Source organism: Eurosta solidaginis, chromosome 3 (assembly GCF_040869045.1).
Source record: "Eurosta solidaginis isolate ZX-2024a chromosome 3, ASM4086904v1, whole genome shotgun sequence".
Taxonomy (NCBI): domain Eukaryota; kingdom Metazoa; phylum Arthropoda; class Insecta; order Diptera; family Tephritidae; genus Eurosta; species Eurosta solidaginis.
This window is the reverse complement of record NC_090321.1, coordinates 117,053,590-117,081,354: the sequence shown is the minus strand read 5'-3', so window position 1 is coordinate 117,081,354 and position 27,765 is coordinate 117,053,590. Positions and strand designations below refer to the sequence as shown.

Genomic DNA, 27,765 nt, shown 5'->3' with positions numbered 1-27,765 from the left:
ATACTACCTCAACTAAGCTAAACATGTTAAATCGCTGGAATTATATACAAGTATTAGTACAACAATTTTGGAAAAAATGGTCTTTAGAATTCATCAGTCAACTGCAAGAAAGGCCAAAATGGGCTCAAAAGCTTAAAAATATTAAAGTAGGTGATATGGTCATTATAAAAGATGAAACACCAAGCAAATGGGCTTTAGGATAAGTAGTAGAAATATATCCTGGAAAGGATGGGTTTGTAAGAGTTGTTTCAGTAAAAACGGCAACGGATATACTTAACCGACCTATAGTAATGTTGTGTCCATTATTTTTGGAACTTTGAAAGTGGATCCTTTCAAGGAGGCCGGTATGTTTGCATTCGTCGTTGTTTATAGTACATCCAATTAATTTAATATAAAATTAATCAAGTATACATGAATTAACTATTTAATTTGAATAATGAATTCAGTGTGCCTATGTTATAATACTCATCAATACAACCCTGCATCAAATAGACGCCAACAGATATATGTAAATGTACTTTTAGAATGTACGAAAGAAGAAATAAAAGATGAGTTTAAAAAAGTATCCAACCAACATTGAAACAGCGTAGTTTTGAATTTATACAGTCCACTCGTGAGTTTCAAAAAGTACAAATTATACAAACAACAATGCTTATTATGATCCAAATAAATTAGTATACAAAATTGTTCATTTGCCAGTATATACACGCAAGTCAATATAATAACTTATCGAATAAGTTCCAACAGAAATTCATAGTATACATCTCCAGAAATTTCGTCTTTAAAAACATAGATTCCATAGTAGAGAAGAAACATACGAAATTCTGTAGCTTTCCAGTTCGCTATTTCAACCAAAGTTCTTGGTTTTCGAATATGAATTCCTTTGTTATATGGGGACGTAAAGCTACTAGTTTTGAGGATATGTTAATTTTTGCTTCTCTTCTAAATTTATAGTTTGACTCATTGCTAATAATGCGCATGATACATTTTCGCATTACATCTAGATCAATTAAGTGCATGACGTTTATAGGTACTTGTTTTACCATGTAAATGCCAATATTTTCTAAAGGAGATAAATTATTTCTAAAAGCAGACGCATGTTTATCAGGGTACTTTCGTTCTAAAAAATCTGCGTTAGAAACAAGCGTTCCAGCCTCTGTGCTATAAGTTGAGTCGCCATTAATTTTGTGTCCCACTTGAGTACATTTTGGAAAACCATGTCCTCCAGTATGCCCAAGTATTCCGCAAAGAAAAGCTTTTGCAGGCGCATCACAAAAAAAGCCCTCATTGCAAATGTGATACAGCGGCCATTGAAATCGAAGCCATTTTTCCGAAGTTCTGCAACTTTTTCAGTGAATTTCGCCAAAAATTGGGTGATTGAACATGGCTTCGATTTGTCTAGATAAATGCCAGTAGCGAAAACTGCCGTATTTGGTACATTAACTAAAAAAAAAATGTAAGGCGCGATAACCTCCGAAGAGCTTTTAGGCCGAGCTTCTCTTCCTATTTGCGTCGTGCTCCTTTTTAATTTATCCTACAAATTGGCGGGACGGGACCTATTTATTTTATCCGACTCCGAACGGTATCTGCAAGGCAGATTAGTTTTCACTGAGAGCTTTTCATGGCAGAAATACACTCGGAGTGCTTGCCAACGAGGGGCGACCCCGCTTAGAAACATTTTCTTTTAATTGGAAAATCTTGTTTCTAAAATTTTTGATGTTGCTTTGCCCGGGGCGTGAACCCAGGATCCTCGGTGTGGTCGGAGCACGCTACTATCACACCACGGCGGCCGCCACAACAAAATTGGCCAAACTTATACCATCGAACTGCGATATAATAGTAACACATCAATAGCCGTGTTTTTTAACACGCGTATATCCGTTTACGCTTAAGACTGCTAAGTCGCTTTTTGTCGCTTGTGAAATAGTAGAATATAAAATCAGTACTTCCAAGTTTCAATAAGTAGTTTTTATCGACTTTTATATTCAGTTTTACCATCCCTAATTAAAAAACAAAATGTCAGCAGGAGAAATGTAAGTAATTTTGTGTAAATATTATAAAAAATTTTAAATAATGCATATTTATTCAATTTCTTCAGAAAATAATCAAGGAAACGTTGGACGAGGGAGGAGACGCTTCTTTTGTTGCAGTGGTACAGTACCCGAAAGGACGAGTTTAAGCATAGCAGGAAAAAGAAGTATGCTTACGTGAACGTGTTGGAAGATATGTTTGGACGAGGCTTTTTGGTATGTTTCTTTTAGAAAATTTTGTATTCAAAGGGTTGATTATGTTTTATGTTGATTTTGTAGGATACCACTGTAACAATAGAGGCGTTGGAGGCGAAGACGCGTACACTTTTGATAGCGTATAAAAGCGCGAAGGACAACAACACGCAGACCGGTGCGACATATTGCAAATGTCCATTTATGGAAGAAATGAATGAGATTTTTGGTCGTGAGCCAATAATCTCAAATTCTCACAGCCTGAATTTAGGCTCAAGAATTCAAAGGCCATTATCTGAGCGCTGTTCGTTGGCTGCTGTTGGTAAATAATTCACTAATTGGTTATCTATTAGTTTCTCTTAAATACAATATTTGTTTATATTTATTGATAGAGTCATGTTTACTTCGTGATACCCTGTTGTTGTCCAGTGAAGACTCATCATCGAACACAGAGTCTCAGCGCAATATAGCTTGCACATCAAGGTGCTTGTCGAGTTGTAATCACGATCCTTTAGGAGATGTGCCAGCGTCCAGTGAAAACTCATTTGCCAGCCCAGAGTCATAGTGCTATGTAGCCTCCAACCGAGTACCTTTGACTATTGGAACAAGCAATCGCCGAAAAAAAAAGAGTGCAAAGGAGAACTATTATGAAAAAAAGTTAGAGTTAAAAAGAAAATTTTACGAGGATATCAAGAATATGATTTCGGAGAAATGAAATGCTCCTTAAGCCAAGGAATTCACACTTTTGTGTACTCAGTGCGTCTGTTGTATAAACTCGGGAGAGCGTGAGCATAATGTGTTGTGAAGTACCTGAAAAATGCTGAAATACATTGAATCAAATTCATTTGCTTAAATATATTAGTAAAGAACTTGTACGTATGTTACACTTACACTTCAATATTTCTACAATCATCTTCAATTGTTGCTAAATCGTGATAAATAGCATTTTTCAGGTACTTCACAACACATTATGCTCACGCTCTCCTAAGTTTATACAACAGATGCACTGAGTATACAAAAGCGTGAATATCACGATCGAAAAAATAAGTGCTTCTTCTTAAGATTTCTGAAACTTCACAAAAATTTTCTTAAGCAAAAATTCAAGTAGAAGGTCGGAAGTCTTAAGCTGAAGCAATTGCTCAATTTTTATTAAGATGCAAATGAATTTTAAAATTAGAAAAGTAAAAAAGAAAACAATGAATTTAAAATGTGATAAGCAATGAATTTAAAAACTTAGTGATAGTCTATTTATTTCGAAATTCAGGGCTAAGGGTAAATTAAGTATTTAAAAATAAAAATAATCGTTAGTATTTTAGAATTTTAAAATTAAAAAAAAACAACATTGAATTTAAAATGTGATGAGCAATGAATTTAAAAACCTAGTGATAGTGTATTCATTTCGCAGGGCTAGGGTAAATTAAGTATTTAAAAATAATAAAAATAATCGTTAGTATTTTAGGCAAGTAAGCGAATTTATAAACTAAAATTATGTTATGAATGTGTGTAAATATGTATGTAAATTTAAAATGATTGAATTGAGGAATTTAGTATTGTGATAATTAGACAAATATATTTTGAATTTGATAATTTAATTTTGTTACAAAAAACAAGGCTATATATAGACTACTGAATGGAATACCTCGGCTGCTAGTTCGAAAACTGTTGTCTTTTCTTACCCTTTTTCTTTTCCTTTCTAACTTTGCCTCTACTACTACTGTTGCCCTTAACATCTACCTCTACCTTTTATCTCTACCCCAGTTTAGGCCAATATCTCGGGAGCAGAATAAGATATTGAAATAAAAACCATCATTTGTCATATGTTTGAAACCCATATCGTTAAATCAAAAATCCTTGGAGGTACCTCTGGTATATATATAGCTTTCTATCTCCAGAACAGAGCAAGGGTATATAAACCCTCGTTGTATGGTCTTCGGGGTCCATATTTAGGTAGATATCTCAGGGCCTTGGTTACCCAAAAGTATGAAATATATTTAGCTACGTTCTCGCATACCTACCATATATACATACAAAATTCGGTTCAGTAATTTCTGGAGGAGTTGTTCCAGTAAAACCATGACACGAGATTATTATATATAATAAATACATTTTAATTATGATTTTCAGTCATACATTAAGCCAGCAATTTTTATTAGTTATGGCATTCAACGCTGTGGTGATGCTAGAAGATAGGGGTTTTTAGTGTAGTAAGGAAGTCTCATGTTGGGACTTTTGACCTCTAAAACTCCAGGCAGTGGAGTCATTGTGTCCTTAGCGATTAGCTTGTATTCGATTCCCGGATGAACTTTCCTTCGAGACTCCCTACAAGGGATATTTATTGCTTTCATCATATCTTTGTCGCTTCAACGTTCTGGTAGGGATACGCGTGTTGAATCATAACTATTGTTACGGTGATTTGATGCTGTAATAGAAAAAAAAACTCATTTAAATAATAATATGATAATGAGTGGTAGTTTTGACTTTAGGGCACTATTAACTTCATCGTTTTCAACATCAATTAAAAACAAGTAAGGACGGGACTGTCTTCGGCTGTGTCGAAGACTTCATACCTTTCATGAATGGGGCTGAACAATAATCTTATCTCGTTCGTAATCTCCAAAAAATAATCGGATGTATAAGATAAGATATATAGTGAACAGATGTACATACCTACACGATTTTTAAGATAAATATAAAATAAAAAATAGGTGGATACTTTGTTTGAGGATGCAAAGTTTCAGGTTTTTTGTGGTCTGCGTGTAAAAACTATGACTACGAATCACGCATTTCAACAATATATGACGTAAGCGTCATATGAAATTTGAAGTTTCTAGCCGTAAAAAAGGGACAAAAATGACAGTTTATATGAGGTATATAATATATATACTACCGATCTGTATGATTTTTTTCAGACAATAATATATACTATATATGTAAGCATTTGGTGAAATTTGAAGCTTCTAGCTGTTAAAATGGGGCAGAAATTGGGCAAAGTTTCTTATCTGAACAATCGGTTGTATGAGATATATTCTATATATATCACCGATCTCAATGATTTTTTCAGACAACATTATATGCTGTACACGTAAGCATTTCGTGAAATTTGAAGCTTCTAGCTGTTAAAATGGGGCTGAAATTGCGAAAATATATATATACTATATATACCACCGACCTTTATGATTTTTTCAGACAAAAATATATGCTATATACGTAAGCATTCGTTGAAATTTTTAAGCCTCTATCTCTTAAAATAGGGCAGTAATTACGAAAAGTTTCCTATCTGAACAATCGGTTGTGGGGGATATATACTATATTGTTACGAATATTAGCAAAACTAAGGAGTGCTGCCAGCTCTAAGCCCATGCTAAGCAGTGACGTGAATGCACATCAATAATTCAATCATGATGTATCTACATAAACGAAACAATAACTGCGTCTACATATATGTACCATGTACGTATACGAGCAGCGGAGAGTCAATGCACTAACACATGCATATATCTGAGATACTCCTATAAGTATGCAATGAGAAAAACTATAAAATTGTGCAATTGTAGTTACAGCTGAGAAGTTTGAGAGCTCATGGACAATGCTAGTAGATTCTGGAAGATGCGAACGAGGAAACCAAAGAGTATAAAAGGCGACAGATGTAGAGGCGCTGTAATTCAGTTTGATTTGAGTTGTCAAGCAGTTACGACTAAGACGATATCTAGCGAGCAATAGCAGTATTATTTTGAATAGTAGAGTTTCATTTAAGCTATCAGTTTGGTATTAAGCTATTCGTTGCAAAGTTTGAGTGTTATTGTGAAGTACTTCAATAAAGGCCATTTTTCCATTATTCAATATTGGAGTTATTTATTCAACAGTTTAGTGATTCGAACTTAGCAGAGGTTTGCAAATAAGAGGATTTGCAGCAACTTCGTTACAATTGGTGTCAGAAGAGGAATTGTTGAATAAACTCAAGAGGACAACAAGGACATGGCGAAGTTCAGTGAATTGAAGATCCAGCAACTAAAGAAGGAGTTGGAGAGCCGTGGATTGAATACATGCGGCGTTAAACTCGAACTTCAGGCACGGCTACGAGAGGCAATGGAGGCAGAAGGAATTGATGTGGACGAGTATGTCTTTTATCCTGATGAGGACGAGACAACAGCAAAAATTGAAGAGAAAAATGAAACACCGCAGACAATGGCGAACACAGAACTGAACATGATGTTGGCTGCAATATCGGCACAAATGTCCGAAATGTCATCACAAATATCTACCAACATGTCGTCACAATTGGCATCCCAACTGGAATCGCAAAAGACAGAAATAACATGTCAACTGTCATCACAGATGGAATCCCAACAGACACGTATAACATCAAAGATTGAAGCACAAGAAACACGTATATCCGAAATGTCGTCGCAAATGTCATCTCAGCTGGAATCGCAGTCGATACAGATAACATCCAAGATGGAAACACAGCTCGAAGAACAGAAGACATATATGGCATCCCAACTGGAATCACAGGAGGCACGTATTTCAGAAATGACGTCGCAAGTGTCATCTCAACTGGAAGACCAAAAGACATATATGGCATCTCAATTGGAAGCGCAAGAGGCACGTATATCTGAAATGTCGGCAGAAGTTTTGGACCAGGTATCATCAAAACTGGAAGCGCAGGATGACAAAATGGCTCAATTTCAGGCAGAAGTAGATGATTTAAAAGATCGTATGGAACAGCTACAACTAAATCGCCCAGCTGTTTCAGCAAATAATCCAAAGGTAAAGACACCATCCTTTGACGGTTCTGTTCCTTTTCAGGTCTTTAAGCTACATTTTGAGAAGACCGCAGCAGTGAATCAATGGAATGCTGAAGATAAAGTTGCAGCTCTGTTCGTGGCACTGAAGGGACCAGCTGCCGAAATATTGCAGACGATTCCAGAGTACGAACGGAACACTTATGAAGCATTGATGGCTGCTGTAGAACGACGTTATGGAAGCGAGCATAGAAAACAGATATACCAAATGGAGTTGCTGAACCGTTTCCAGAGGCCTGGTGAAACATTGCAAGAGTTTGCGTGGGATATTGAAAGGCTAGCACATTTAGCGAATGCGGATGCACCCGTGGAATACACTGAAAGGGTAAAGATTCAGAGCTTTATAAATGGCATACGAGATGTGGAAACGAAGCGGGCTACATATGCGAATCCAAAACTAACATTTGCTGAAACGGTATCCATGCTCTGATTCAGGAAACAGCGTCGCTTCTGTGTAAGCCAGTTTTCAAAGCACGCCGTGTTGAAGTAGAAAGGCCAGAGTGGGTAGACACAATTTTGGAAGCACTGAAGGGATTTCAACAGAAGAATGCCGGAGTTGTTAAATGTTTCAAGTGCGGCAACCCAGGTCACATTGCACGTCATTGCGATCTTGGACCTAATAGTTCCAACAATGTGGGTGGCCGTAAACGCAAAGCTGGCGGAATGAGCAAGAGCGTGTCGGATGTAAAGAACGAAAACTTGCCCCGGCTATTGAATGTCCTGTGATATCTGTGTCGCAGATTGGAAGGAAATCAAGCAATCTTACCATCAGAGGGAATGTGGATGGTAAAGAGCGTGTACTGACTGTAGATACGGGGGCATCTCATTCCTTGATTCGATCTGATTTGGTCTACAGGAGAGTAAAGTCATTACCTGGAGCAAGGTTGCGTACGGTCACAGGCGAGTATAATCAAGTCCAAGGCGAAGTTGTATGTGAGGTATTAATTGGAAAAGTCATGGTTCTACACAAATTCGTTGTGGCGGAGATCGTTGATGAATTCATAATTGGGAGTGGACTTCTTGGTTGACCATGACATCAGGATCGATATGCGGAGAAAAATTATGCGCTATAAGAACCAGGACATACCACTTAACTTTAGTTTGGAAAAAGGGTTCAGCAGTAATCGGGTACTGGTGGAAAAGACTCGACAAAGACCACCAAAGTCAAAGGCAAAGGTTGATAGATCGAATGGGCCAAATAAATCAAAATCAAAAGTACCTGTGAGAGAAACACTGGCATTGACAAAACCTAAAAGACGCAGGAAACCGAAGCAACGAATTTCCGAGAAAAAATGCGAAGGTAGTTTCCAGCCAGAGCGCACTACTGTGGGGAAACGTGGGAACGATACTGATTATGCAAAGCAAATCCGTCCAGCGCAAGCTCTACGAAGTAGTTCATCGGCCAAACAACAGAGTGTGAAGGAACGAACCAGGGTATTGAGTGGTACGATGAAACACAGGTACCATGAGAACAATAATTCGAAAAGTTTCTTGGCGGGAGATTTGGTACTGTTATATAACCCTCACCGGCGGAAAGGTATTCCATCCAAATTTCGGTGCAGTTGGGAAGGCCCGTACAAGGTTGTGAAGAAGATCAGTGATACCATCTACCGCATACAAAGCATTGAGAAACCACGGACCAGAAGAGTGGTACATTTGGCGATGCTAGCAGCGTTTAGATCAAGAGATTTGTCTGATCGGGACGATCTCATCAATTTTTTCAGACAACAATATGTGCAATATACGAAAGTATATGGTGAAGTTTGAAGCTTCAATCTGTTAAATTGAAGAAGATATGACAAAAAATCCTCTTTTGAAAAATCGGTTATATGGAGGATATATGCTATAGTGGTCCGATCCGGCTGGTTCCGACAAATGTCTAATCGGACACCTAAGTAAACCCGCTCACCAAATTTTATCGAGATATCTTAAAAATTGAGGACTAGTTTCATACAAACAGACAGACGGACAGACATTATGGTCCGTTAGAGGACATTGATGACAATTTGTGATTGCTCGCAACTATTGGATGGGGCGAAGCACTGCTACAACAACAACATCTTTCTAGTTTCTTCACCTCGTGCAACCTGGCATTATCACCGACAAAGGAACAGATGCCGCAAATATTGGACGTTCACGTTGATGGTGCCACACTACCAACTATCAGTCACCCAAAGATCTTAGGGGTAACGTTAGATAATAGTCTGGCCTTCAAGGCGCATGCCACCAGAACTGTATCCAAAGCACAAAGCCGCAACAAAATCCTCAAGTGGCTTGTTGGGGAAAACATAAAGAAACATTTCTAACCATGTACAAAGTAATTAACCGGCTGCTTATGAGTAACGCGTCACCAGTTTGGTCGCCTGATCTTAAAAAAAAAAAGACTACAGGCCTGTCAAAATGCTGCAATCAGACCTGTCACCTGATGTCTCCTTATGACCGCCGAACACCACCTACATAACGGGGCCAAAGAGCACACCCTAGGAAACAACTGCTTGATGTAGCGCCGTCTCCGAAAGGCTTAGGGGAACATCTCCATAAGCTCTTTAACGAGATCCGGCACCTGCCAACGCAGCCGTTTAATCTAGAAAAGTATAAGGAGGCCCTAAGCAAAATCCACACAGAATCGGTAAACGCCTTTGACTGGATACGCCTGGTGAACCGATCAATATATAATATCCTACTCTCGCAGAAGGACCAAACACACTACCAAGGGAGACACGAGTCACCCTGGCCCAACTTAACGTAATACATAGTGTATGTCCTGCATGCGATGTGTCCCCACATGTCACCAACGATATTTTTAATTGTAATGTGGAACCTACCTCTAACACCAATCTCCTTATGGTCTGCTGCTGTTCCAACTGCCAGTTAGCTTAGACTCCCGATACAGGACTTTGATGACAATTTGTAAGTGGTCGTGCCCATTGAATGGTGAAGCACTGTCAATACAAAAACAACATCAACAACAATACAACACACAACCTTAAATGGGTGTAGTGCGTTCGCCAACACTTTGTATTACCATGAATCGTGACGGAATATATCCACAACATCGCCCAAATGAAAGCCAGCTACCTCAGGCAACAGCTGTCGCTCTTCATCTGTGGTGGCCGCACTGGAGTGGAGAAAGAATGATAGATATGATGTTGGATCGAAATAATTTGATAATTTTTTACCTATGCTCTTGAAAAACAAAACGATTTGCAGAGGTCTCCGAGCCTAAGAATGTATCGGTAATTCTATACGACAGCATGACACTGCTAATACGAGTCCATAAATATCGAGAGAGGTGTCAAACGACGCGCCTTGACATCAGTATTAATAATTCGAAACCGGAAAATAAAAATTTTAACTCGTTCAAAAGATATTAACAAAAACCCGCGGTCCCCTCCGAAACCGGGGGTGAAATCCATAGTATTTTTGTGCATAACACCTTTCTGCGTTGGCGGCCTTCGGCCGCGCTTATAAAAAATAACCCAGGGCTACGCCATGCCAAGTCCGAGTGTGTGGTATAATGTGGCTACCGCCACGGTGATGTCCTTCTGCGTTCACAATTTTTTTTATGGGTACAAATTACAACAACCACATGAAAAGCGCCAAGTTCACTGAAAATATCTCGGGACCGAGATAAAATTTTTATGTTCCGGTTTCAGATTATTGTTGTCGAGATTAATACGCGTCTTTTGACACCTCTTTCGATACTTTTGGACGCGTATTAGCAGTGTCATGCTGTCGTATAGAATTACCAATCGATCATCCAAAATTTCGACGGCACACATCCATTTTGGATCACAACCACGTGATATCTCAACTTGCTTGTGTTGCAGTAAAGTCATTGAACGCATTAAATCGCCCACCAGTCACCTGAATAGAATAAGGAGTGTTATATATACATATTTATACATACTTCGTGAACTTCACTGCATTATAGCACACCTTTGGCTTTTAGATACAAATCAGATATATTATTTTGTATATTACATTCCATTCGCAACTCCTTTTCATTAGTCAATTCATAAAGGGGTACAAAACTGTTTATACCAGCCACCACTTTGCCATTGAATTCCACCAGAGAATGGCAGGATCCATCAATTTTTGTTAAATGCAATTTGTTTGACTCAATCTTACAAATACTAAATCCAAAAATTACTCTTATATGATCCAGCTGGTAAATTTTTTAAAGACAGCCAGTATTTCTGTTTAGTAGATTGCTAATCTATAAATAGTAAACAATGGGTAAGTTGTGCCAAATCCACATGTCAAATAATTGAATTGATAGAGTTGCCGTGTGTAAAAGATGCGCTACTCCAAAAGAAAAGTCGATGAGCAACAAGTCCTCATATGCATTCAGTGTGATTCATTATTAACACAGTTTTTATTTGTTCTGTGATAATTAGAACTAATGATCAGTACATTTTTTAAAACATGTACTTTATCCGCCGCTGATTGAAAGGACTAGTTATTTTGGTAAAGATAGTTAAATAATTAATCTCGGCGACTTAGGTGTGAACTACCAAAATCAACTATTTCAAACCCAAAATTTAAGCCCACTTGCTCTACATTTTCTTCTTCACCAATATCGTCTTTTATTATGCATATGTTATGCATAACACAAATACTACACATTAAATTCGTGACTGCATTTATATCAGTATGCTCTGTAAACTTTAGCAATCGTCGGAACCGTGTTTTGAACAAACCGAAAGTGTTTTCTACTGTCACACGCGTTTGTGAATGCCGCTGATTAAAACTTCTCTGAAGTTCCGTGAGGTGTCCATTGTCTTTATATGGACGCACTAACCACTTTGTACTAAAATATGCCGAATCTCCAAGTAATAAAGTTGAATTCGGAAACATTCCTCATAGCTTTATTCAGCATGTGCGAAAAGCGAGGATCTTCTAAGAACACGACTGTCATGTAAAGAGCCTGGTTCACCACAGTAAATATCTATAAGCTTTTTGTCTGCATCTACAGCCGCTTGCAAAACTAAACTGTAATTTTGCTTTCTATCAAAATAGTTTTCCTTTCCCACCTTAGGCGCTTTTATGGCTATATGTGTTTAGTCTATTGCCCCAATTACGTTGGGTATTTGTCGTTTTTCGTAAAACTTGTAGCAGTTCCTTGATATTTCCGGACCTTGTGGCCCTTTGATGTACTCGTGACTTATGGTAATAAGCCATGAAGTAACGCGTCGAACAACTTGCCATGCCGTTGATTTCGTCACTCCAAATAAGTCACCAAGTTGACGATAGATAGATAGATAGATTGATATTTATTATTAATATGTTTACATATTTTTTGATTTCACAATAAATTTTAAATATCACAAATTCATTTTCAATTAACAGACGTGTATGATATATATATATATTAAGTAATAAAAAGTAATAAAAAGTATTTTAGCCTCGAATAAGATCTATACATAGCCGTTTAAAATTCATAATATTATTCTCTCGTTTGATATAATCAGGTAACGAGTTAAATATGTTAAGGCCCTTATATAATAATGTGTTTTGGGCTGCAGTAGTCCGCTGTAATCCTAGTCGAAAGTCATTCGCATTCCGCACAGCATATTGGTGTGTATCTCTAACATACTGAATGCAACTTGTTAAATACATCGGCGCCCTGTTCTGTTTAATTTTAAAAATCATTATTAGTGTATTGAGCATCAGTTTTTTCTCAATATTTAGCCATTTCAAAGTTTCAAGCATGTGACTTATTGGGGTGTATTTGTGGCATTTTATTATTGATCTCATACATTTGTTTTGTAATTTCTGTATCCTTCCTATTTGTGATTGGTTACAAGATGTGTACAGAATTGTGGAACAGTATTCAAAATGTGGCTTTATGATTGTATTGTATATTTTTATTGCTGTTAAAGTGTCTAATTTATTTCGTATTCTGCTAAAGAAGTAAATCTTTTTTGCAGCTTTTTTACACAAATGGTCCATGAGCTCATTGTCTATTATTACACCTAAGTATTTCATATTGGTTACTTGCTCAATACTAGTATTATTTATCTCTAAATTTATTTCGCTATTTGTATTTATCACCATTACTTTTGTTTTCTGTTCATTTAATTTGAGCCTATTCATTTTAAGCCATTTCATAATTTCATCTATATCACATTCTAACTTTCGTTTACATTCTTCCACTGTTTCTGCTTCTGTATATACCAATGTATCGTCTGCATACATTACCAATTTGGATTTTGATATCACTTTTTCTATATCATTTATGTAAATTATAAACAGAATTGCTCCCAGAAGAGATCCTTGGGGCACCCCTGTATTCACATATGAAAAACTTGATTTTGTGGATTTTATTTTTGTTTGCTGTCTACGATTTGTAAGGTAGTCCTTAAACCAAAGTAGCTCTTTTCCTCTTATTCCATACATATACAGCTTTTTTATTAGAATACCTCTGTCTATTGTTTCAAATGCTCTTTTAAAATCAAGAAATAGAGCTGCTATTATTGTTTTTCGTGGACGCTTCTTCCACTCACTTACGACGAAGTTTATTGCACTTTCACATGAATGATTCTTACGAAATCCGGACTGGTTTAGAGACAGTATATTATATATTTTACTAAATGTCACGTGATTAATGTCCACATCGATATTTAGTCTTTCTTTCGCACGTATGCAGTTAATACATTTATTTGTTAATTCTCGGTTGCAATCCCTTGAACTATGTTTTTCTAAACATTTCACACAGATTTCTTCATTTTTACATTGTGCGGCTTTGTGGTTGAATCATCTACATTTATAGCACTGTTGTACCTCAAGGCCATCAAAAACTCTACATTTTTCCCAACCTATATTTACTTTTTCGGCGGCGATAGTCTTTTGGAACGTTTCCGGATCTGCTTCGATTAATGCATTGTAGTATATTACATTGAACTTTTTTGTTTCATACTGTTTTAAAACTTTCAGATTTCCATCCGCAATGTAAGTATTTTGTTTTTTTAACATTTCGATTATTTTTTCATCTGCATGTTTAAAGTTCATCCTCGATATTACAAATCTATGAGACATAACTTTGGGTATTTTTACTTCATATTTTTCGCCAATACGGTCCTCGATTGCACATTTTATTTTATTTCTTTCCGTGTCGTTTTCACTTTCGATTAATATCACACCATTTGCTCTAGACTGTACATTGCTTATTTTCAGTTCTTTTGGATCAACTTTTTCATTTAAATCGGTTTTTGTTTGATTGCTGTTTTGTTTTGATTTAGGCTTTATTATTAAAGGCACTTCTTTTCTAATATCTGGCATCACTCTCTTATCTTTTTTTAGTACTTTAGCAAATGACATTTGTTTGTTGGCGGCCTTCGTTTTACCAACTAACTCTTTTATTTCTTTTTGTGCTTTCTTATTCTCTTCGCTACTATTTTTAATTTCACTGCAATTTTTCTCGCTGTCTTTCTTAAATATCTCCGCTACATCTCTTATTTTCTTTACTTCACTTATATTTACTACACATTTTTCTTGCACCTTTTGCATTTCTTTTATTCTCTCGCTAAATTTAATTTCAATCGCCTCTAATAATTTTTTTATTTCATACTCGTTATGTTTAAGCGCCAATTCGAATTCACCTTTGTACTCTTCTAATAGGGCACCATTTTTGTTTATCACTGCTTGCATGTTTCGCATTGCAGAATCTATATTATATATATATGTAACGCAGTCGTCACACATAAATCTTAACAATTTATTTTGATTTAGCACAGTAGATGCATATTCATCTAGGCCACAACACTTTGTTTTTAGGTGATAAATCTTCCCGCAAACACCATCGCACCGTATTCCAGTTTCTCTGTTAATTGCTAATTTGCACTTATCACACGACATTTTTATTTTTAAGCTTTCGTGTATATTTGAATTAAAAAACAATTCATTGCTCGCTCGCACGTATTATAGTGTCTAAGTAGAAAGGTAACTGTGTTGCTAATATACCACATGTAAATATAAACACAACATTTGGGACTTATTTTTGACCTTCCAATGTATGTGCAACAAAGCCCTGAAAGGCTCTGAGAGTATCTTTCTGTAATTTAAGATTTTCATTAGACTTCGCGAAGCGATATGCATTTTTGCAAATTACCTATTAAGAAATCCGCAGTGCCTCGCTTGATTCTCATGTGGGACTTAAAATCTTTTTCGCTCATTGCATCAATAGTTCCAACAAAGTTTTGACATCTTCCAGGCGCGTCGCTCTCGCTACCAGAGTCTTCATCTGAACTGGATGAAGTTACCTCGTCGGCTAACTCAGCTATGTCTAGAACTTCATTGATAATGCGCAACATACTTTCGGAATTCTGAAAACGATTTATATAATAAATGACCGAATGTATGAAATTGTTGTATTACTCAAGAACTTTTCTGACCGCCTCCATTTTCAATTAAAAATCATAAATAAACCAAAAAAATTTGTATACGTATACAGTTCTGCCAAGTTTTTGTGGCATTTTGACATTTGCGGGGCAGTGCTGCCAAATGTTTTATATGGCTATGCGCAACTGTCGATGACCGTTTTTTTTGTTTTACCCGTAAACGTAAACGTATATACGCGTGTTAAAAAACACGGCTAATATTAGCATCAAGAGTTATGTGGTTATAGTTTCTCCAATTCTATTTAGTTGCGTTTTAATGCTTATGTTACAGTATAATCCCGGGCTCATATTTTTAACTAAAATTCCTGACTTATTTTTTAAAAGAGGTTCCGCACTTTTGGGTACATTCATACCTTCTTCTAAAAGAATCGTTAAAAGTTCGGAAAGACTTTTATATGTTATTTTGTTACGAATGCCCCATTTATTTTTTTCAGTTTTTAACAAAGATGTACTTTCTGTGAGCAACTTGGCTCATCAGGAAGCACTTCTTCAGTATCAACCGGTCTAGAAATTTGCACGGCCGGACCAGTTTCACTTCTATCCAAACTCAATTTTGCACGACCCTTTTCCCTTTCCTTACTAACTAATCGACGCATATGGCGTTTACGTACCTTACTCATTCTGCGCTCTATTGTTGATTATTTTATTTATTTAAAAATTTATTATTTAAACACAACATTTTTGTCTGATTTTCCACTAATCACTTTTATTTGCCAAAGCTAATGACCGCCAAATACCGATTACATTTCACGTAGATTTATCGATAGAATTGTGATAGCTCATCCACTATTCCGATAATCGGAAAAACGTATTACTGAGCCGCTGTGACAAATAAATTAAAAAAGGTACATTTTGACATTTATCCTTATGAATATGCAGCCAGAAATATTATTTGCTGGTAAAGTCTGGTCGCTTCAAACCGAAGAAAATGTCAAGGCGTGTCATTGTTATCTTATAAAAAAAAAGCTTGACTGCATACCAACTATATTGCATGCAATTTTTTGTACATATTTTAAACAATGTGTAAACTTGTATAGTTGAGATCATATGTCAAATCGAAGAACTGGGAAAAGGTTTTGGCAAAGCTGACACAGTCATAACCATATTTTTACTTATCCATATCAATTGGAATCAGTTATCGGCACCTTAACCTAAAAATCGTGAAATTTTCATAAAAATTAAGAAAACGCAAAAAATTGCATATGCCACAAAGAATAAGGTTTTTAGTCAAAACGTATCCAAAACAATAAATAAAATATACAAAGAGGTTAATAAATTCTCCAACGCAAATATTTTTAGATTATGGATATGGCGAAAAACCAATTGGTTGGCTATGGTATGGTTATGGCTAGGGCGTTATGGTATGGCACCATTAACCAATTACGTTGATTTCAATAAGGTTGGTTGGATCAGCTGTTTTATATGGATATGGATACGTCAAATTTAAACGGCCCTAAAAGCGCTCTATATAAGGAAGGATTTACATTCATATGTACGTACACGCACATACGGTCTACATTACACAAGTTTATATATATATTATATAGCAGGTGAAGTAACGCAACTACGCGTTTACATACAACGCTTGACGCGCCACTTCGCTTCAATGCTTTGACAATGCCATGCTAGCAGTCTCTCAACTTTATGTGGCTCTGGGCCGAAGTTCTGTGTAGTTTTTTTTTGTCAATGGCCAATAGTCATAAACTAAATAAAATAGGTATTAAAGTTAGTTAATTTTTTTTTTTTGGCCGAAAGCTCAAAGGAAATTATGTCAAAAAGCTGCAACTAAAACAGGTTTAAATTTTTCATTTTGATTATAAATATGCGACAATATCTTTGGATAAAGCAACAGTTTTACATGCCCACCTGCCTTTTTATGCCTTAACCGAAATAAAAATGCGTTGCGACAATGTATACTGTAACGAATTTACAGCAATTCCGCTTATTCCAAATTCTCTGCTAACGTTCGAATCGCTAAACTGTTGAATAAATAACTCCAATATTGAATAATGCAAAAATGACCTTTATTAAAGTACTTCACAGTAACACCTATACTTCGCGAATAATCGCTTGTTTAAATCAAACTGATTGACGCTCCTCTACTCTCGCTGCCTTTTATACACTGTGATTTCCTCGTTGCATCTTCCAGGCGCTTCCAGAATTTACTTAGTTACTGCTATAAAATTATGGAGCGTGTCATTATTCTGTATTACAAAATTCTGGGTGACAAAATTCTGTAAATTGCAAAAAAAATCTGCCTGAACAAAATTCTGCTTTTTTAAAATTCTGCTTTTTAAAATTCTGCTTTCTAAAATTCTGCTTTTCCAAAATTCTGCATGTTTAATTCTGGAAGTCAAAATTCCGGAATCATGGCATTGCGTAGCCGGTGTTGGATCGGCTAAGTGTTATTTTTTTAAAGTGCGGTCGAAGGCCGCCTACGCAAAAGGGTATACTACGCAGAAGGACATCACCGTGGCGGTAGCCACGGTTATACCACACAGCCCAGGGTTATTTTTTATAATCGCGGCCGAAGGCCGCCTATGCAGAAAGGTGTTCTACGCAGAATTACTGTGCATGGCGCACTTTTTCAAAATAATTACATGACCTATTTAACATTGTTAACATTATAGTTTAATACAGAATTTTGTAATACAGAATATTGAAAGCAGAATTTTAAAAAAGCGGAATTTTAAAAAGCAGAATTTTGTATATACAGAATTTCAACACCAACCCATAAAATTATAACTACAGATGCACGTGTATAGGTTCTCATATGCGCGTGTATTTGTGAGCGACACTTCCACAATTATAATTGCATACTTTTGGGAGCATCTCATATAAAATATTTGTACGTCTCTTCTCCGCTGCGTGTACGTACATATGTGTAGACATAATGATTGATCTATTGATGTGCATACAAGTCACTGCTTAGCATCGCTTAGAGATGACAGTACCCCTTAGTGTTGCTAATATTCGTAACAATACAAACGTCAAACCGAAAAGTCCCTCAAAACGAAAATTTGAAAACGCGTTAGCTTTTCCGCAGAAATTCAATTTCGGTTGCCCTCATACAATTTGTATGTGCATGAGATTAGGTCAAAACGCTCATGAGGTCGAAGCGCCTTTTTTCATACCACTCGCAGCATTCGACAGTAAAAAATCGATGGTTTTCTTAAAATGGAACTTTCGATAGTGCCATCGCTAGTTTTGCAGCTCTATGGATAACAAAAAACAGCTGTTATTGCGTTTCCGTGCATAAAAAAATTAAATATTCTTGTTGTTGTTGTTGTAGCAATGCTCGCCCCACCTAATAGCCGCGACCGATCACAAATTGTCATCAATATCCTCTAACGGGAGTCCAAGGAAACTTGCCGTTTCAACAGGGGTGGACCATAAGGAAAGGGTGTTAGAGGCGTTGGTTCCACATTACAATTAAAGAGATGGTTGGTGTCATGTGGGGACACATTGCAAGCAGGGCATACATTTTGTATGTCGGGGTTGATTCTGGATAGGTAAGAGTTTAACCTGTTACAGTATCCAGAACGAAGTTGAGCAAGAGTGACACGCGTTTCCCTGGCGAGTATGCGTTCCTCTTCTGCGAGTTCTGGATATTTTTCTTCAAGTAATGGATTCACCGGGCAATTCCCGACATAAAGGTCCGACGCCTGTCTATGGAGTTCACCAAGGACCTGCTTGTGTTTTTCCGCTTCATACGGCTGGGTTCTCAGGTGCCGTATTTCCTCAAAATGCTTACGGAGATGACTCCTTAGGCCCCTAGGCGGTGCTGGTTCGTCAATCAGATGTCTGTTGGGATGCCCAGGTTTCTGGGTATTCAACAGAAACTGTTTGGTCAGCATCTCATTTCTCTCCCTGATGGGGAGTATTCTCACCTCATTATGCAGATGGTGTTCTGGGGACATAAGAAGACAGCCCGTGGCGATTCTGAGAGCAGTATTTTGGCAGGTCTGTAGTTTCTTCCAGTGGGTGGTTTTTAGGCTTGGCGACCATATGGGTGACGCGTAGCACGTAATCGGCTGGCTAATTGCTTTGTATGTGGTCATGAGCGTTTCTTTATCTTTTCCCCAGGTACTGCCAGCAAGGGATTTGAGGATTTTATTACGGCTCTGAATTCTTGGAACAGTTGCGGTTGCGTGCGCACCAAAATGTAGATCCTGATCAAACGTCACACCCAAGATTTTGGGGTGTAGGACAGTCGGTAGCGTAGTGCCATCGACGTGGATGTTCAATATGGTCGACATTTGGGGCGTCCATGTTGTAAATAAGGTCGCGGAAGATTTAGTCGGTGACAATGACAGGTTTCGCGAGGCGAAAAAACTGGAGAGATCAGAGAGATAGCCGTTTATTTTATTGCATAGCTCATCGATCTTTGGGCCTGGGCCTGTGGCCATTATTGTGCAGTCATTGGCGTAGGAAACGATTGTGACTCTTTCCGGTGGTGAAGGTAGCTTAGATATGTAGAAATTAAACAAAAGCGGGGATAGGACACCACCCTGTGGCACCCCTTGTTTAATTCTCCTTTGTTTTGATGTTTCGTTTCTGAATTGCACCGATGCCTGCCGACCACCCAGGTAATTTGCGGTCCACCTTTTAAGACATGGGGGAAGGGTAGACCCTTCCAGGTCTTGCAGTAACGAGCCATGGTTGACCGTATCAAAAGCTTTTGATAGGTCTAACGCTACGAGTACTGTTCTATGGTGGGGATATTGATTCAAACCGCAATTTATCTGGGTGCTAATGACATTTAGCGCGGAGGTAGTGCTATGGAGTTTTCTGAAGCCATGCTGATAAGGGGCTAGCTGCAAATGTGCTTGGAAATGAGGGAGCAAAATGGCTTCACGCGTCTTTGCCACTGGCGATAGGAGAGATATCGGACGATATGACTCACCTACGTTAGCTGGTTTCCCAGGCTTTAGTAGCGGGACCACCTTGGCCATTTTCCATTTCTCGGGTATGACAAAGGTGGAAAGAGACAGGTTGAAGACATGCGCTAAATATTTGAAACCCTCTTTCCCTAGGTTTTTAAGCATCGGCATGGCTATGCCGTCTGGGCCCACTGCTTTGGATGGTTTAGCGCGACCAATGGCGTCCTCAACCTCTCTAGCGGTGATGGTAATTGGTGACGCGCTGAGTTTGTGTTTATGTGCACGTCTATTGGCTCTCCGTCTATCTTTGTCGACCGTAGGATGCATTATATATTGCCGGCAGAAAGCGCTCGCGCATTTTTTCGCATCCGACAGCACCTTATCGCCAAAGGAGATGGAAACTTTGTCTTTGTGCTTAGTCGGATTCGATAGGGACTTTACGGTGGACCAAAGTTTACCTACACCGGTAGAGAGGTTACAACCTCTTAGGTGCTCTTCCCATTTCGCCCGCTTGTGTTCGTCCACAAGCGATCTGATGCGTTGGTTTATATCCCTTATTTGGGGGTCGCCTGGATCAAGCTGTCTTATAAGGTCGCGTTCCCTCGCTAAGCTCGCGGCCTCCGCCGGGAAGTGGGGCCGGATTTCGGGAATTCTCCCGGCGGGAATGAAATGTGCCGAGGCGGATTCAATGACCTTACGGAAGGCACGCTCCCCTTGGCGGGCATCAGTCGGGATAGGGAGGGCAGCAAAGCTGCTGTCTGTTGCAGATTTATATTCTTCCCACTTTCCTTTTTTGAAGTTTATGAAAGTGCGTTTTTCGGTGACGATGAAGTCGGCGGTACGCTCGAACGAAATAAGTATGGGCAGGTGGTCGGATGCCAATGTTACCATCGGCTGCCAGTTGACGCAGTTTACGAGTTCTGCGCTCACGATTGAGATATCTGGCGAGCTATGACAGCTTCCTACCATACGTGTGGGGGCGTCTCCGTTAATTGTGCAGAACGTCGTTTCGTCTATTTGATCCGCCAACATCTCACCCCTACTGTCCGCCCGCAAGTTTGAATGCCATAGGTCGTGATGGGCATTGAAATCGCCTAAGATAATGCGATTGTTGCCAGTGAGTAAGGCCTCGATATTAGGGCGGTATCCACTGGGGCAACAGGTGACAGGAGGGATGTAGATGTTGATGATTTCTAGATTTGCATCGCCTGACCGGACAGATAGGCCTTGACGTTCTAAGACATTGTCACTGCGGTCGATGCCAGGATCAAATATATGATATTGCACAGAGTGGTGTATAATAAACGCGAGGCCGCCTCCATTTCCGCTCTCGCGGTCTTTCCTGTGGACATTATAACCAGAGCAGGTCTGCAATGCAGATCTTGCTGTGAGTTTAGTCTCTTGAATCGCAGTAATGCGGATGTTGTGCCGCTTCATGAAATCGACTATCTCCGTAATCTTCCCAGTTAGTCCATTACAGTTGAACTGCAGAATTCTGAAGTGCATGAGAGGTGACACCGCCACTCTAGGGGTAAGTGAGGGGTGACTACGCCTAGGTTGTGGAAGGCCAGGACGCAATTGCTGTTGTGGCCTTGGGACTGGGCACCCTTGGGCAAGCATTGGGGTACCCGGATGATTTGGGTTTGCGACCTGGCAACATGGCGCGATGAAACCCGTCGAGGGATTGCCGTCGCGGAAACCAGAACATCTAGGAAAGTGGCACCACCCAAGGCAGGAGCTGCATTGAGCGGATGTCGCAAACCTATATATTCTGTGCTGGCAGACGGTGCAAACGGAGGCAGGGACTAAGAGTCTGTTTCCCTGACCTGCACGATTGCTGCCAGAAAAGAGGGGAGGAGAAGAAGACGGAGGCAGGGGCTGATGCTCAGCATTGCTACCAGCTCTACTACGAAGGTAGTAGTTATGAGTGGTATCAGCTGTTTGAGTTGTTGGCGCCGTGGGGCGCGAGCAGCAGCGGGTACTTGTTGTGGCTTGCTGAGCAGCGAAGCTGCTGGAAGGTAGTGGGGATACGCTTAGGCGTAGACTACGGGACGCCCTTGGGCGTGAGCAGCAAGGAGCCACAAAAGATTTATAAAAGTTACGTGGACGTCGGGTTTTGGGATCAAGCCCAGAACAACCTGTCCGATGCAACCATCCCTTGCACGAGACACACTGAACAGAGTATGACCGTCCTAAAAAGATTCTTTTCTGGCAAATGCATCAAAACCATTTCTCAGGACCGGGGTGAGGAGACGGACCCGGATTGGGTTCGATACCTTCCCGGAGTAAGAGAATATGTAGCAGTCCTGCTGCAAGGAGCTGCTGAGAGGATGACAATTTGTGGGAGGGACGAAACAAATTAAATAGGGTCACACTGAAATGACAGTCCTTGGTCGGGAAAAATCCCGAGTCGCTCCGGTACATAGAACCGACTGCCTTGGGAAGCGTCTTGTACTTTGGTCTTGTTTACATTATTTTGTTGCAATATTTAGTGGGTTTATAAAACTTTGCGTGAAAATTTGGACGCGATGAATTGATTCGGTAGACGATGATCAGCCGTCAACCGAACAAACATTTACTCAAGTTTTTGAAACCGAGAAAATACGTTTCTGTGAGTAAAAGCTCAGCAAAGGAGGAACTGGTGGCCAGTTTTTGGAAGAGCCATGAGAAACCTAATTACATGGAAGGATTATAAAAGTGCAAACACGCAGGCCTAAATGAGACATTGTTGTGATATTAAACAATGATTTACCGAGAAAGTGTTTGTTTTAGTTCTCTAATATACTAATTTTCCGAACAAAATTATATATTGTATTAACTCACCTGTTATTTATGCTATGCCAAACGAATATACAAAATGCTGTGCTTTATAATATATATATTACTGTTAAGTTCTCACAACCACACTGGTCAACTGCCGTATATCAACTAACTAACTCTACACTCGTTAATACATCAAATATCGCATACCCACATACACTTGTGTATATAGGTCTCTACAGGTCTCCACATCTCTCCCTTATTTTCGAGTCTTCCTTCCAACTCCGTGATTAAATGTAGTGAAGATTGTTGATGATACTGCCTTGGATCTATGCTGTAAACGACGTCTATGACGGCCTATTTTGTGAAGACCTGTCGCCCATGATTTGTGTGGATGGTGTTGTTATGGTCGCAGTGGTGGGGGTTGGTCCCTCGGTATACTCTTTTGAGATAGGATTTTTGTTTCCGATAACCCGCAGTCTTTTGATGTGGCTTATATTTCTCCTGGAGGTCTTTCCGTTTGCAGTTATGGTTACCTCGTTCCAATTTACTTTTTATACTTCATACTCGGTTTCGTCAAACGTCGGTGTAAGCTTGGGCAGCGATTTAGTTTAGCACCCCCCGAGTTCGGGGTTAAACTTGGTATCAAATGAAAGAGGGAGTTTTCCCGATCACAAATATATATAACTTAAAGTGCGCAGACTTATACTTTACGAGTTATTTGATGTTAAAATTTGCAAATTTAGCAAATTTCTATAGCACTTTCAGTTACAATTTACACATCTTTCAAAACCTTTATGCACATAAATATCTATATAAATTGGCAACGATACACTTAAATTTCATTTTAGTATATTTCACATATAATTCTTGCATTGTTTTTACTTAATTTAAATGTTTTTATTAAATAAATCGCGCTTTTGTAGCAACATTCACATTTATGTATGTATATATTTTATCGATGACATTACAAAGCTGTGCTGCCACATCAACAAAGAAAAAACAAATATAAATATTAACGTGCCACCTTTCAGTTAATAAAGAAAAAGGAAAATATATATTTTTACTACTATGCGGAAGGACATCACCGTGGCGGTAGCCGCGGTTATACCACGCACCCGGACTTGGCATGGCGTAGCCCAGGGTTATTTTAAATAAGCGCGGCCGAAGGCCGCCTACGCGAAAAGGTGTTCTACGCAGAATTACTGTGCATGGCGCAGCCGTTGTTGGATCGGCTAACATAACAATAAACATAAGAGTTATAAGGTAATATGCGGAAGGACATCACCGTGGCGGTAGCCACGGTTATACCACACACCCGGACTTGGCATGGCGTAGCCCAGGGTTATTTTAAATAAGCGCGGCCGAAGGCCGCCTACGCGGAAAGGTGTTCTACGCAGAATTACTGTGCATGGCGCAGCCGGTGTTGGATCGGATAACATAACAATAAACATAAGAGTTATAAGGTAATATGCGGAAGGACATCACCGTGGCGGTAGCCACGGTTTACCACGCACCCGGACTTGGCATGGCGTAGCCCAGGGTTATTTTAAATAAGCGCGGCCGAAGGCCGCCTACGCGGAAAGGTGTTCTACGCAGAATTACTGTGCATGGCGCAGCCGGTGTTGGATCGGCTAACATAACAATAAACATACGAGTTATAAGGTAATATGCGGAAGGACATCACCGTGGCGGTAGCCACGGTTATACCACACACCCGGACTTGGCATGGCGTAGCCCAGGGTTATTTTAAATAAGCGCGGCCGAAGGCCGCCTACGCGGAAAGGTGTTCTACGCAGAATTACTGTGCATGGCGCAGCCGGTGTTGGATCGGATAACATAACAATAAACATAAGAGTTATAAGGTAATATGCGGAAGGACATCACCGTGGCGGTAGCCACGGTTATACCACGCACCCGGACTTGGCATGGCGTAGCCCAGGGTTATTTTAAATAAGCGCGGCCGAAGGCCGCCTACGCGGAAAGGTGTTCTACGCAGAATTACTGTGCATGGCGCAGCCGGTGTTGGATCGGATAACATAACAATAAACATAAGAGTTATAAGGCAATATGCGGAAGGACATCACCGTGGCGGTAGCCACGGTTATACCACGCACCCGGACTTGGCATGGCGTAGCCCAGAGTTATTTTAAATAAGCGCGGCCCACCGTGAACCGGCTGATTGGACCTTATCAGTGCGGCTTCAGACCTGGTAAATCTACCATCGACCAGATTTTCACAATGCGCCAAATCTTGGAAAAAACCCGTGAAAAGAGAATCGACACACATCACCTCTTCGTCGACTTTAAAGCCGCCTTCGACAGCACGAAAAGGAGCTGCCTATATGCCGCTATGTCTGAATTTGGTTTCCCCGCAAAACTTATACGGTTGTGCAAAATGACGTTGAGCAACACCATCAGCTCAGTCAGAATTGGGAAGGACCTCTCCGAGCCGTTCGAAACTAAACGAGGTTTCAGACAGGGTGACCCCCTATCGTGCGATTTCTTTAATTTGATGCTGGAGAAAATTATACTAGCTGCAGAACTTAACCGCACTGGAACAATATACTATAAAAGCGTGCAATTACTGGCATATGCTGATGACATTGATATCATCGGCCTAAACACCCGCGCTGTTAGTTCTGCTTACTCCAAGCTGGAAAAAGAAGCGGTAAAGATGGGTTTGATGGTGAATGAGGACAAAACGAAGTACCTGCTGTCATCGAGCAAAGAGTCAGCGCATATGCGCCTTGGCAACCACGCTACTGTTGGCAGCCATAATTTCGAAATAGTAAAAGACTTCGTTTATTTGGGAACCAGCATCAACATTAGCAACAACATCAGCACTGAAATCCAGCGAAGAATCAATCTTGCCAATAAATGCTACTTTGGACTAGGTAGGCAATTGAAAAGTAAAGTCCTCTCTCGGCGAACGAAAATCATACTCTACAAGTCACTTATCGTACCCGTCCTGCTATATGGGGCAGAAGCATGGACCATGACAACAGCAGATGAAGCGGCTTTGGGAGTGTTCGAGAGAAAAGTTCTTCGAAAGATTTATGGACCTCTACGCGTTGGCGATGGCGAGTACCGAAGAAGATTTAATGATGAGCTGTACGAGCTATACGCAGACATCAACATAGTCCAGCGAATTAAAACGCAGCGGCTGCGCTGGCTAGGCCATGTTATGCGAATGAAAGATGATGCTCCGGCCAAGAAAGTGTTTCTATCGGAACCCGCCTATGGAAGCAGAGGTAGAGGGCGGCCCCCACTCCGTTGGAAGGACCAGGTGGAAAACGATTTAAACTCCCTTGGTGTGACCAATTGGCGCCGGTTGGCGGAGCGAAGGAGCGACTGGCGCGCCTTGTTGGACGGCCATAACCGTTTAGACGGTTAAGCGCCAATTAAGTAAGTAAGTAAGGCCGAAGGCCGCCTACGCGGAAAGGTGTTCTACGCAGAATTACTGTGCATGGCGCGGCCGGTGTTGGATCGGCTAACATAACAATAAACATAAGAGTTATAAGGTAATATGCGGAAGGACATCACCGTGGCGGTAGCCACGGTTATACCACGCACCCGGACTTGGCATGGCGTAGCCCAGGGTTATTTTAAATAAGCGCGGCCGAAGGCCGCCTACGCGGAAAGGTGTTCTACGCAGAATTACTGTGCTTGGCGCAGCCGTTGTTGGATCGGCTAACATAACAATAAACATAAGAGTTATAAGGTAATATCAGCTCGTTCACGAATGCAAAAAAGAGCTTTTTCAAATTTTTGGTAAATAAAGACTAGAAAAGTTAAAGATATATATACATCAGATGAAATATATTTTTATAAGTTATTTTTCGATTCTGCACTTGTTCCGTTTTTTAGATGTGGCAGCACAGCTTTGTAATGTCATCAATAAAATATATATACACATAAATGTGAATGTTGCTACAAAAGCGCGATTGATTTAATAAAAACTTTTATATTAAGTAAAAACAATGCAAGAATTATATGTGAAATATACTAAAATGAAATTTAAGTGTATCGTTGCCAATTTATATAGATATTTATGTGCATAAAGGTTTTGAAAGATGTGTAAATTGTAACTGAAAGTGCTATAGAAATTTGCTAAATTTGCAAACTTTAACATCAAATAACTCGTAAACTATAAGTCTGCGCACTTATATATATTTGTGATCGGGAGAACTCCCTCTTTCATTTGATACCAAGTTTAACCCCGAACTCGGAGGGTGCTATTCTAAAATTTTCCCTAAGCTTGTGTGGGAATACCACATTTCGCAAGAGGACTTTGTCACCCATTTCGTTGTCGCGTTCTTTTGTTCCTCGCTTCATATCTGTCTTCTCTTTCCCTTTCCAATTGTTGATCATATCCATGGTATAAATATTACCAGGTAAAACCATTTACTCTTCTTAGCGGCCATATTGGTTTTTTGATTTTTAAAAAAATTTTTAAATCACTCTCTTAAACTTTGTGGAAATGCCAAACCAAAGTAAACACAAAAAAAATTTTGATTTGACATTTTCATTTTTTTAATGCCAAAAAATAATTTAAAGTATGGGCCACACAAGAATGATGACGTTTCTGCAACAGTTCAATGACTGCTTTTTTTATATTACTGGCATTATCAATGGTAATGCATACAACTTTACCAAACATTTTCCATTCGTCTTCAAGAACTTGTCGCAGTAAA

General features: G+C 39.4%; 3 protein-coding genes and 1 long non-coding RNA gene across 4 annotated transcripts in view; 2 read left to right on the top strand and 2 right to left on the bottom strand.

Annotated features, from left to right (window-relative positions):
• LOC137244251 (succinate--CoA ligase [ADP/GDP-forming] subunit alpha, mitochondrial-like) overlaps positions 1-27,765 on the bottom strand; it is a 163,374-nt gene that overhangs the window by 57,148 nt on the left and 78,461 nt on the right. The window lies entirely within an intron of this gene.
• LOC137246619 (uncharacterized) lies at positions 2,001-3,721 on the top strand. Its single transcript, XM_067777672.1, has 4 exons — positions 2,001-2,033; positions 2,099-2,246; positions 2,310-2,544; positions 2,615-3,721. The coding sequence occupies exons 2-4, from the start codon at positions 2,226-2,228 to the stop codon at positions 2,785-2,787; spliced, it is 429 nt and encodes a 142-aa protein (XP_067633773.1). The 5' UTR covers positions 2,001-2,033; positions 2,099-2,225; the 3' UTR covers positions 2,788-3,721.
• On the bottom strand, positions 14,793-16,121 carry LOC137246617 (uncharacterized). The gene is made up of 3 exons (XR_010951601.1): positions 16,038-16,121; positions 15,138-15,351; positions 14,793-15,080 (listed from the first exon to the last, which is right to left on the bottom strand). It is a non-coding gene; the product is annotated as an uncharacterized lncRNA (long non-coding RNA).
• The window catches only part of LOC137244249 (succinate--CoA ligase [ADP/GDP-forming] subunit alpha, mitochondrial-like), an 88,153-nt gene continuing 87,385 nt past the window's right edge, over positions 26,998-27,765 (top strand). Inside the window, exon 1 of the mRNA XM_067772980.1 lies at positions 26,998-27,155. The gene's annotated coding sequence lies outside the window, so the exon portion shown is untranslated. The remainder of the gene's footprint in view (positions 27,156-27,765) is intronic.

Bases quoted from the DNA above. Each gene is read 5' to 3' on its own strand.
- LOC137246619 (XM_067777672.1), top strand. From the start codon at position 2,226: ATGTTTGGACGAGGCTTTTTG. The intron at 2,247-2,309 runs GTATGTTTCTTT...TTGATTTTGTAG, and splicing joins TGTTTGGACGAGGCTTTTTG to GATACCACTGTAACAATAGA. The intron at 2,545-2,614 runs GTAAATAATTCA...ATTTATTGATAG, and splicing joins CTGTTCGTTGGCTGCTGTTG to AGTCATGTTTACTTCGTGAT.